This window comes from Helicoverpa armigera, chromosome 7, assembly GCF_030705265.1.
Source record: "Helicoverpa armigera isolate CAAS_96S chromosome 7, ASM3070526v1, whole genome shotgun sequence".
Lineage (NCBI taxonomy): Eukaryota > Metazoa > Arthropoda > Insecta > Lepidoptera > Noctuidae > Helicoverpa > Helicoverpa armigera.
Window position 1 is genome coordinate 6,886,618 of NC_087126.1, and position 12,277 is coordinate 6,898,894.

A 12,277-nucleotide genomic window follows, 5' to 3' on the forward strand; every position below is an offset into this window, starting at 1 on the left:
AAATGGTGTAAATTATTTTCTTAATTACCTATGTATTAAATCGTTTACATGTAAAACAACCTAAAAAAAAGACTTGATTCTCAAACACGGAACGCATTTTAATGCTACTCAATTGTAGACCACAGATATTGTGAACATTTTACATCAAAATGTGACGTTTTGTCATCGGTCGGGTTATTCCCGCCATCTTTAAAAGTTTGAGAAACATAGTTTTTTTTGTTAACACTTTGGCTCAAGCCCAGTTGAATAGGGTAAAGGTGGAGTTTAAAATTTAACTGACGCATCCGTATCTGCACCGCGAGTGCTAATTTTATTCTATTTTTGGTTAGTGGCAAGCGGACTTCTAATTAATTGTGCTTAAAGTGTTCGTGACTTCGCGTCAGCGAGTGACAGGAAGTGTCGATGAAAAAAGTCCGAGAATCGTACCACCGTGCGTTTTCACTGCTACCGTCATGTTAGGTTTGTAATAATTTTCGTAAAAAAACTTTTTTGAACATATAAATCGTAGGCTTTCAGAGAAGAGATAGTGCATTGCTGGAAGCCTAGGTCTCAAACTATAGGTAGCATAAAAGATTTTTTGGTTAAAATATTGAAAGTAGTTTAGGTTTAATAGGCAATAAACATTATTTGTAAACGTATTCTTGTTTCTCTGACTATGCGTAGGTACGTCCAGTTTTTGAGTCTAATCGTAAAAATACAGACCACTCATCGTCATCATCAAGAACCAGAGACCAGCGGGGCGTTAGCGTCTTGGAAACCATAGCACTAGTTCCTGCTACTGGCTACGCCCGTCCCGAACAATTTACGTTATGAATTATTTTACGGTTTGAATATTCTTTGCCACTAATCAAGTCCTTCGTGGATATGTTAGCTACATAGGATATAGGAAATAAGATTTTTTTAAGTTAGCTAAAGTCGTACGTAATCACATTTCAGAAAAAGGAAGAATTAATCTCCTAGTGGGTGAGGCAGTTGCGTAGGCCAGTTGGCCTTTTGCTAAATAAAACCTTAAAACCAACTATGAGCAAAGATAATATTAATATTTTCAGTTCAATCAAAATGCAATAGATGCGATGACGTCACTGCATTGTCATTTTGTATGTCACATTACTGGAAGATCATTTTAACTATTATACAGTTAATTTCATATTCCGAATGAGTAATAAGAGCTCACCGAGTAAGGCCCCAATTCTAGATTTATCTAGCTTTTGCCCAAGTGCATTCACCCTAACTTTCGTGGTCGAAGTAGTTGGAATTGATGTGTGGCATGATTGCAATGAGGGATGGCTAGACCTTGGACCAATTGATCAAGGCCTCAAGCTGACTTATCAATTGTATCCTGGGCAGATATTTGAAGTGGAAATTGTGATATGGCCACATGTAGCGAAGGTGATGGTTGATTTAAACCTATATAATGTGTACCTACTTACTATATATATCTTCCCATGATGCATATCCAATCAATGATTTATTCAGAGAACGACTCACTAAACACAGGGTGATTTTTGCTCTTGCTTTTGTGTAGGATGAGACATTTTGAAGATTTCATCATTATAATAATTAATAAGAGAACCTTGTGTGTTAGGTATATTACGGAAATAACTACGACTGGGTTAGAACGTGGCAGTTCTTAGAAAGAAGATGGCTTACATTCACAATTCGCCATGCGTATCCAGTACGAGTGATGGAACTGCGCAACTTCGTGGCAACTGTGGTTCCACATGCTGGATTGGGAGTTCTTAGTGCGACGTAATTAAACTATGACTATTATATTAATTATATGTAGCTAATGTAAAGTCACTATGCTTAAATTATATATTTGGCTTGAAAATTACTACATTAGGTACCTGAGGCATAATATCCAACATTTCCCATAAACCTGACTAATTCATTGGTATATAAATAATCGCTCCGCTCTTGTGTAGGTTTAAGTTTGGGTACCTACATAATATATTGTCGAAATGTACCAGCAGCCCACAGTCTGTATTAAGAGCGTGTACGTCAACCGCGCGCCATTTGGCCTAAAATGGTACTTTTCAAACCACCGTTTCTCAGTAACTACTTTTCCTATAACTATGTTATTTTTTAATAACGCAAGGTAATTTCACTGTCCATATAGTTAATTGAACATAAATTTCAATTTGTGTAGTTTATATACTTAAAACCCCTATAACGTAACAGATGTTTTATAAAATTCCCGTTCAGCGTCTATTTCGAAGCTTAAATTCATATGAAAACAGTGGCAAATCTAATCATATTTATTTTTTTACTCATAGACGAAATCCCCATGCCTATAGTTAGTTGAAAACATTTTTTGATTTAGGTCTCTATCTTTCAGAAAAAAATATTTTAACAATGTGAAAAATTGTGATTTTCAAATGCTTTTTTTACCTATCTATCTTACTTAATTTAATATAACAATTATTTACTATAGTAATATAACTCTTTCTTTAAAACATAAATTTTATATTATAATTTAATCTCTCGTTTTTATTTTTTTATAAATTATTTAAAAACTACTATAAAACGCTGCACGCGAGTCAACTCAAACCAGACCGCCGCAAGGCTTCACAGAGAGAGGACGTGTCGCTCCGTCACATCGCGTAGGGTGAATAACCTCTGCCGTGGATACCGAGAATAGAGTACATTTCAAGCGCGACCAACAAATCTTGATACATTACTATTTTATTTAAAGCTCAATTTTGAAGCATATTTTTTTTATCGATTGAGTTGAAATTTTGTTTGAATGTTCAGTTTTAATGACAATGTATGATTCTATATCCAATATGGCGGTATACCCAAGATGGAGAAAAAATGTTTTAATGCATTCCTACGATATGGGTATCAAATGAAAGGGCTTGCTATGAATAACTCGAAAAAAAATGTGTCGCGAGTCTAAATCCAATATGGCGGACTCCTTAGGCTAGAAATCACTTATTGCAGATGTCTGTTACCAATCAAGCGATAATTTTTTTTTTTCATTTTGGATGTACCCAAATTTTGACTTTTGATCTCGAATAACTTTTGAAGCATATAGGATAGATAACTTAAAACTTTATTTGCAATGGTAAACCCAAGCTCTTCACCAATATTTGGCTTTCCGGCAATTGTTGTTATTTGACCACAATTTTTCGGTCTGGATGGACTGGACCATTCATATAAACAATCAATTTTTCAAATCGGTCCAGGCGTCTTTGAGAAATGAGAACAATCAAATTGAGAACAATCACAAAACAATCTAATTGAAACCTCCTCCTTTCTTTTTTTGAAATCGGTTAAAATACAGAAACTCTTAACATTGTCATTAATCATCAGTCGACTATTTAGTACTGTTGAAAATTGTATGTAATATACAGAAAGTCCTCAAAACCAAGGTTTTCATAGGTGCCCGATTTTTTTGCAAAAGAGTGTAAGTATTAACGACTTATTTTCATGCTTTTATATTTTAGACATCCATAGACTTACACTATTTTCCCGCTATTAACTATTTACTAAATAATATATTTTTTGTTCTACCAATTTCACTCGAAAGGATCAAAATGGTTTGTGTGACTATACGTGAAGTATGATAGGCACGCACACAGCCGCGACGCTAGTCTGCGCGGTTTTTTGCGTTGAATTACCTAAAGTTGACATCGCGCGCCGAGCGTACACGCTCTTAACTTTTATTCAATTTCTTAGAGCAACAATTCTCTGTTCAATGGTATAAAGCAGTAGTAGGTACTAGCAGTAGTTCTCGTGTAGCGTGAATCTATCCAGTCTTTGATTTTCTTCAGTGCTAAAGCCGAGAAGGCTACAGAAGTATACCTGCCTCCTCTGCGATTTAATGAACGTCGTCAGTTCGCTCAAGTTGTGGAGTCAGAGTACCCCATGAAGAAGTATATCGAAGATATGATATGGTTTCGCGTTGTTGTTTACATACCGACCTCTTATATGGATGGACTGTTTGATACTCCGTATCCAGTACAAGGTAAAGAAGTAGTTTTTTCCTGGCTGTGTCAGAAGGAGGTTGGGTTTGTTTGAAGTGTTTTGCAATCGCTCTAATTTTCTGTTTATTGAAGTAACTTTCTGTATACTGTCTTCAACACCTACCTCGTTAAATTTCTGCATGATACGGAACTTTTATCAGCATACTTTGATTGTGTGGCATTGTTATTCAGACAGCATATTTTCGTAGGCTTCATTTCTTAAGATTAATTGGTCATTGAATTCACTTGAATTAGAGTATCCTTTGCAGACATAAGACACCAAGATGCAGCACTGTTTCAAGTACAAAATGTCATCTTAAATCGTGCAGTAGAAGAAGAAGTGGAAGAATTGGAGGTTCCTACTGCCCCTGTGAAAAGCTCGAAATTGAAACTTCCAGTCAAACAAGAGAAGAAGAAGCCTGTAGAAGTTAAATATGAAATCAAGTTGTCTGGGGATTGGTTATTAGCCGGTAAAGTTTTATAAGAACATCCTGGATAGGGCCTAATAGTTTACAAGTAGGAAAATATATTAACAGGATTTGGGCGCAACTGAATCTAGAACCAGATTACTGCGTTAACAAAAAGGTAAAATGAATTACCTAAAAGTAAAGTAGTAAGTAAGTACGCCCAATATTTCAATAAATTGCCAATATTTTTTACAAAGCAGCTAAACTAACGTAATTCAAGGGCTCGAGTCAATTTATGTAGTTGGAAGGGTCGAACGCCCTATTACGACCTTTTTAGACATGAGTAGTTATATACGATGTTACCACGCTATAGGTAACTTAACTATGGAAATTTTATGAAGGTAAGTGATTAAGCTATTTATTGCCAATCTATCTAACAGAAATAACCAGGAATAATTTTTAATCAAAGATGATTCGGTTATGTTTTGTTCATTTATGAAATTGTCCTAGATTACTGTTTTTGTTCGTCTAAAAATTATTCCAGAGTATTGTCTATTCTTATATTTTATTACTTATAGGAATAGGCAGAGTGATACCATTTCAAGTGGTTGGCGATCATCCTTCAGACCAAGGAGAAATAATGGTTGTGATAAGCAGCACCAATTTGCCCGCGCAAGATGATTACCCAGTTTTCTTCGTGAATTCTTGCAATCTCACTGAAATTCCTACGGCACATTTAAAGAAACACAGGTGCATATTTAAAACTTATTTTCCGTCTTATTAGACACAGTTGGGATGTGGTTCTGATTTGAAGTAGTGCAAATCCTACAGGTAGGTATATCTTGCAAAATAGGTTTGACAGGTTCAATTTTGAAAAGCAAACTTCTCGAAGAATTAGTTCACCAGTAGGTACTAGATAGCACTACAAAAAAACAGAAACATAAAAATCATGATGACATAGGCCACGCCTATTTCCAGAGTTATATATATATAGGCCACGCCTATGCCTTCTGGTGTTGACCACATTTGTGGTCAACACCAGAAGGCAGTGTCCGTAATAGTTTGACGATTGTTTGTGGTGCAGGGTAACTGCCTATCAAGCTCAATGGCTATTCTATTCCGCTATTTATCGGTCATTAGAACCTTGTTATGGGCCAGTGGTAAAGTGAACCACGCAATTAGACGTGGTAACGCAATGAAATGAATTTCTCTTCTAGATTTACGCATATTTATACAAGGTGGACTCTCAGTGAAGAAGACCATTCCTCAGAACGTCAAGCCTTAAACTCAAAAAAACTTAAAACAGAGATTAATTTCAATGATCATCATGCGGTGCCGTTGTCAAATGTTTTGGCTTCGGAAATTATGTCTATATTTTTGGATGAGCCTTTTCGATTAGAGGTAGATAGATTTATTTTACTAACTTTAATTAATGACGTATTATTTTACGTGTTTCTTGGAACGAAAAAGAGAGATTGAAAAATAGTTTATAATAGTTGTGTCTAGTAAAGTATGAACCTTAATGTCCGCATTCATTTCAATCTAAAATTATATTTTAGCTCCGCGGAATAAGGACTCCACCACCAATAACTGAAAAGCCGAAATTTTTTGGTTACGAAAAAGGAGACCGTGATTTCGGCATAGGCGTCCCTCCTCCCTTTCCTAACCAGGATGTGGATATTCTCATCGCGCAGACAAGAATTGATGCAAGAGCTTTAACAAAAATTAATGGTACTCTCAATGGAGAGTTTCCATTGTATCCCCCTGAAACATATTTGGTGCCATTAGAACGCGAGGGAATTTGCACGAACGATATTAATGCAGTAAGGGCGAAGGTGCAGCCAAATTTAGTTATTCAACCATCAGTTATATTAGAGGCACAGATGACGTTAGAACTATCTATGGGTCTCGTTGGATGCAAACCTCCGCAATTAACTCAAAGATATTCTCGACTATTCTGTCTTATTAGCGATGCTGCAGCTATAATGACTATATTACGACAGATAACAGAAATAAACGAGAACGTTTTGATATCAGGGAGTAGAGAAGGTTTGTTGACAGGATTCGGATTGGATACAGGAGATACGGTAATGTTGTACGTAGAAGGTCCAAAGGAGGGACAGATTCTGCGTGTTTGGGAACGTACGGAAGACTTTCATCCAATTGTGAAACCTGTTTTTTCGACTTCAGCCAAGTATCGGGCCCGTTTGTATCCCGGTAAGGAATAATTACTTTATTTCTGTTATTATAATAGACGTTTAGTGAATTCTTTTCTATCCACCTTTTAATGACGTATTTTATAAATCTTTAGTTTAACTATGTGTTATTTTTGAAATGCAATCTTTCTTCTCAGAACTACTACTTGCTGCTATGCCATTTAACATTTTGAAGATGTTCGTTCCTCTGTCAGTATTATTAGGTTTGACACCGATTTACGCTCGTCCATCATTACCATTGCCAACTCGTACTGTAAGTAAATAATTTCTTATTATAAATACATTGAATCTATACTTATAATAAATCTGTAGAGAGGTCAATTCTGTACATTGAATATATTTCCAAAATAACTATTAGGGGGTGATTAGTGATCGATACTGATGCCAAAACAGCAATCAGTAAAATTTTTGTCTGTCTGTCTGTCTGTATGTTCGTTATGGAAACAAAAACTACTTGACGGATTTCAACGAAACTTGGTACAATGATTCTTCATACTCCTGGGCAGGTTATAGGACACTTTTCATCACGTGACGATCAATAGGAGCAGATCAGTGAAGGTAAATGTTAGGAAAACGGAAGAATTTACTCCATTTGTTATGCTTCCGTCGCGTGTGCCGCCTTAATGGTTAAAGATACACAGAAACCATGTAGGATAAAATTATGTAAAAAATATACCATGACACATTACAAATTATTAATAGTTTACATTTTATTTCTATTTAGGTAAAGTAGAGGTAGTATCTAGTAGGCACGCAAAGATTTAGATAATTGGATAGGCTGGTGTTTATTATTTCTTCCCCTCTTTGCACCAAGTCCGAATCTAACGCGAACGAAGTCGCTGTCAGAAGCTAGTATTATAATATATTTATAGACATATAATTTACATTTTTAAAATATTATCTAAATATAAAAATAAAATACATAAGAAATTATAAAAATAGGTGGCCACCGATATCAGGCACAGGGTCCGAGGTACCAGTGGTGAGGGTCCCATAATATTCAATATATTTATAACGTTGTTAAGCTGTAAAAATCCGTAGCCTTAGTTTGGCATTATTGTTTCACAGCGACAGCAACTCTATGGCTAAACAGAGCTTACAATTTCTTTACCTTAGAAAAGTAGTCCTTTTGTAACTGAGTCTTGCATATGCCTCGTTTTTTTTACAGGCAGTCCTCAAGATAGGTCGTTTGGTGGCCAGTAAGTTCCAATGGGCCCCGAGTCACCATGAAATGCCAACAGCCATGGAACTCAAGAGCTTTAGATTGGAGCTCTGCGTGGCACCGCGGCCCCCGCCCGTTATCATTACAGACACAACACCCAAAATAAACAACTCACCTTCATGTGCGTCAATAGAGAAGAAATCGCCTACCATCACCGTTGAAATTATAGATCACAAATTATCGGTTTCAAATTCTGGTGACGGCTTGTAACAGTCATCATTCTTGGCCCTGAGATTGGTGATCTTATACTGAGGTGGATGTTAGAATTCTTCCAATTCAGGTCTCTCACTAAATGGGGAATTATTACTGACAAGTACAACTTGTACATGCCTACAATCTTGGATGATACGACAAACATCACTTGCTGTTCCATTCAAAACATTGTGATTTCTGATGCAATGTGATTATGATATGTAGAAGACTTTCTGGTAAAAAATGGGAGGTTATCAAGTACACAAAAATTACCTATCTATAGAGATAGGTACAATTTCAATTGGCACTTAATGCACATGTCAATATTAATTGTATATAGAATAAAATATTTATTTATAGATCCCTCGGACCAACAAAATATTCCTTCAGACCAAAGTGTAACGAGGATCAATTGGGACAGGAAACTCTAAAAGAAAACACTGAATTCCCAAGATACCTGCAAATTCCTGAGGTTGGAGGGTAATAATTGAAATGAATCACAATTTTTTATTTTCAATTTTTCTTTTGTAACCATGTTATCATTGTTTGTTATGTTTATTTTGCACAGATTTTTTACCTATTGTTTAAATTCAAAATAAAATGCACCTCCCAAAGTTTTGTATTTTTCACCTAGTTAGAAGTCTATTTGTACATCCTCCATTGGAATCTAAGCACATATTACACATATACTTAACACCCATTCAATAACTTTTTGTTACTTTGTTTTCTTCAACAAAGTAACAAAAAGTTGCTTTTAAAATACCCGAACAAATATATGCTGCTACAGTTTATTTACTTGTGATCTAATTAAGGTTTCTAGAAAAAAACATTACTAATGTAGATAACGAGTCCTCAACCAAATTTCACTTCTCACTCAAATTCTAATTTGAACCCCTTCTATGTCAAGTCACATACGCTTGAGCTCCCAAACTTATAGCAAATCGCGTCAAACTTGAAATTTATTATGTTTACAACTAAAATTAATTGTAGTCGCGTGTAACTACTTAGCATTCTTAGAACTTTAAGAACACGTAAACTTACATCATTTTGCTTCAGTAGGGTACGAAGAGTTATTTAAGGCAGTAGGTTGGTTAAACTTGGGAGTTACGTGGCTTGTTGTCTTGTGCCTCTTAAGTCAGGTAAGGAGTTTACTACGGCGCTGGTTTGGGTTTCTGTGTTCACAATTTGTGATACGTTAGCGAAATTGACGTGATTGACAGAGCTGGGGTCTTAGATAGAGCGATCGAGTAACAATATGTTGTAGGTACGATGTTATTCGTCGGGTTTATGATTGGGAATAGAACGGATGGGCTGTACGTTTAATCGAACCCAAGATATTATAACCAGGAGTAAAACTGGAAAACCCACCTAAAAATACGAAATGAAAACACTGAAAGTCAAGTCATTGTTAGCATAAAAATGAAATAAGCAGGCATTCAAGATATAGCTCCAGCAATAAATTAGTGTGTCATAAAAATGAAAACGCGATAGCAATAAAATCTGTCAACTTAAGTAATGCCGTCGTGTTTTAGGCTTATCTGTTAACGACGACAGAAATCTACGCCTCCGTGAAATTGGTAAGATGGTAAAGTAAAATTTATCGCATCGCTTGGGATAACCTATTTTAACTAACAGATAATTAAACGTGGCTCAAATTGACGGGTGAATTGATCGTCTTTATATGGATTATATGTTACAGGTCGCTTTTATTACTAAAGGAAAGCTGAAGCACTTAAGAATTGGAGCTTCATTCGAACCCAAAAATACCACACTCATAAAGATAGCGAGTATAAAAGAAATATTTTTTCTATTTAATGGAAAAGAAGTCGACATAATTTATAGAAAACATAACATATCAAAGTTGGATTGTGTAGGAACGATTTAGGTTAGTCTGTGAAATGGCCTTTTGAGGCAAGTGCCATACAGAATGGAGTGGACGTGTCCAGTCAGTTGGCACGCGTGTGTAGGACTACACATAAAGTCGTCTATATAGTTTATCTCAAGCTTTGAGTGGAGAGTATAAAAGGCTTAAAATAAGAAAATCCTTTAAATAACAATATAAACTTAAGATTCTTTTAAATTAGATGTATAGTATCGGGGCAGCAACGGTGCCTTTGTCGCCCGGCGCGCGAACGTCGGCCTGTCATGCGGTTGCCGCACTGTGGCCGCACCGCAGTCGCACCGATTTTGAAAAGGTGATAACGTGGTGGGAAGGGACTTTAAAAAAACCCTATAAGAGATCTCTCTTTATCACCTTTTCAAATGTTATGAAAATTGGTTCAGCAGTTTTCCGGTGCTAGCAAATTAAACGGAGTAAAATCCGAGAATGACTTGCCGAAGTCTAAATGCTATGGAACAGTGTAACGGTCATACATAGTAAACAATAGAGACAGATTCTCAGCTCCAGCTATTAAAAAAGTACTCTTAACGTCCTCACAATGAAAAATAGTCGCAATGAAATATGTATAAATGGAAATGCATTATTCATTTGGATCTTTTCCAGTGGACATAAAACATTGAATCTTTTATCACTGCTACTTACATGACATTTAAAAGTCGTGTCTCATCTCATGTTGAATAGCATGAATTTCAAAAGGTTTTTTGTTAAGTATAGTAGGTAACTGTTTGTATTTATAAATGTTCATAAAATTAACATCTTTTGAATTGAAAAGCTCCTAGTAGGTATATATGAAGCCATGGTTGGTGATTCAGATACATTTAGTTATTAATAGTGGAATTTATTTCTAAAAAAAATGATTATCTAATATGACTTACTTACCATTAGGTCGCATAGTATAAGCAAAATGCTTAATTGCAATAAATCAGATTGATAGTTTGAATGTATGCCGTAATAATTATTCATGATGTGCATATTCTCACTGATTTTACAACATGTTACACTAATGGCGTATGACAAAAGATTCTATTTACTACTCAAGACTATTTAAGATCAGTGACTTTGCTGTTAAAACTTCATAAATCATTACACAAAATGGCTTGAAGTATTTTATGAATAATCTTGAGGCGCGTAATGGTGGAAACTTGGTGAGAACGCAGTTGACAACAATATAGCATCACTTATTCATTTTAACATACTAGGTACTCCCGACGATAAACATTCCTTTAAACAAAGTGGGACGTTAAAACTTCAGTGTTTCTACTAACTTAATACAACATTTCGCACACCTAAGCGGAATGAAGTTGATAATTATCTAGACACACGGCAGTGTGTCCGCCAAGTTCGAGCAAAAAAGGCGACACACCGGCCGTGGGTTATATTACACGAACCATTTCGGGCCAAATTCGACCCCCCTGTAACTCAAAATCTATTTTATTTACGCATATCAAATTTCTAGTATCTGTTGAGACCCCCTCACTTATCTAAAATACAAAATTTCATTAATATACCTATTATAGGTCTTGAGATATTGACGTCAGAAAATCGCTATTTTTACTATACACTGATTCACTTATTCACTTATTCACTTATTCACTGATTCACTGATTCACTGACTCACTCATCAAAAACCTAGACCACTTCCAATGGTCGTATTGACTTGAAATTTGGCATGGAGGTAGGTCTTTATGTCAAGGTAAAGGGAAAAATCTGAAAATGGCCAAGTGTGAGTCGGTTTCAAAATAATGAAGGTGTTTTATACCCGGTGTAAATTTATACCCCTAAGGAACTAAAACGAACTAAATTTATCTATATTTATATAATATATCTTCGAATGGTACAAAGGTTTGTATTTAGTCAAAGTAAAGTAAAAATCTGAAAACGGCCAAGTGTGAATCACTTTCGAAAATAACGAATGTGTAACTTTGATCCACGAACATAATATATGATAACATGCCATGTCAGTCAGTTGGTAAATCTAGTCATAGTTAATCTAGTTCATTTCTTTGTAAGAAACATAGTGCATATTAAAAAATCTAAAAGATAGTATAAATGAGACATTTCTTTAACTAACTTCATCATAAGAAAAAAATAAAATAAACAACCTTACAAAAATAAATGAAATCCCACCCAAAACAAAAATGTGAAAGACTGCCAAGTTCGATAATATGGGAATGCTTCGCCTATAAAAGAAGTGAGATCTGAATAAGTACCAAGTTCCATACACATACCTCAGTTAAAAATAGTTACTTTTTAATGATGATTACTTGGCAAGTTTTAATAGAAAATTAAATACTTGATTCATTGCGTTTAGTAGGTTTATAACAAGGTATATGAAACTTGCCAAGTAACATCATTAAAAAGTAACTATTTTT

The 12,277-nt window shown here is 35.3% G+C and overlaps 1 protein-coding gene across 3 annotated transcripts; it reads left to right on the forward strand.

Annotated features, from left to right (window-relative positions):
- The first annotated feature begins 1,074 nt into the window (after positions 1-1,074).
- On the forward strand, positions 1,075-8,610 carry LOC110381143 (uncharacterized). 3 transcript variants are annotated; one of them, XR_010276673.1, is made up of 10 exons: positions 1,075-1,389; positions 1,586-1,749; positions 3,777-3,970; positions 4,238-4,438; positions 4,954-5,125; positions 5,593-5,776; positions 5,935-6,592; positions 6,729-6,844; positions 7,760-8,294; positions 8,366-8,610. XR_010276673.1 is itself a non-coding variant. In XM_021341353.3 (10 exons), the coding sequence occupies exons 1-10, from the start codon at positions 1,156-1,158 to the stop codon at positions 8,434-8,436; spliced, it is 2,169 nt and encodes a 722-aa protein (XP_021197028.3). In that variant the 5' UTR covers positions 1,075-1,155; the 3' UTR covers positions 8,437-8,610. The 3 variants fall into 3 exon arrangements, 2 of the variants coding, with proteins under 2 accessions (XP_021197028.3, XP_021197027.3); XM_021341353.3 differs by having other exon boundaries at positions 7,760-7,934; XM_021341352.3 differs by lacking the exon at positions 8,366-8,610 and having other exon boundaries at positions 7,760-8,355.
- Positions 8,611-12,277: the final 3,667 nt, after the last annotated feature.

What these genes read in the sequence shown, in the direction of transcription:
- LOC110381143 (XM_021341352.3), top strand. Translation starts at nt 1,156, where the DNA reads ATGAGTAATAAGAGCTCACCGAGTAAGGCCCCAATTCTAGATTTATCT. An exon ending in TACTCCGTATCCAGTACAAG is followed by an intron (nt 3,971 to 4,237) that starts GTAAAGAAGTAG and finishes TATCCTTTGCAG; the next exon opens with ACATAAGACACCAAGATGCA. An exon ending in GCACATTTAAAGAAACACAG is followed by an intron (nt 5,126 to 5,592) that starts GTGCATATTTAA and finishes TTTCTCTTCTAG; the next exon opens with ATTTACGCATATTTATACAA.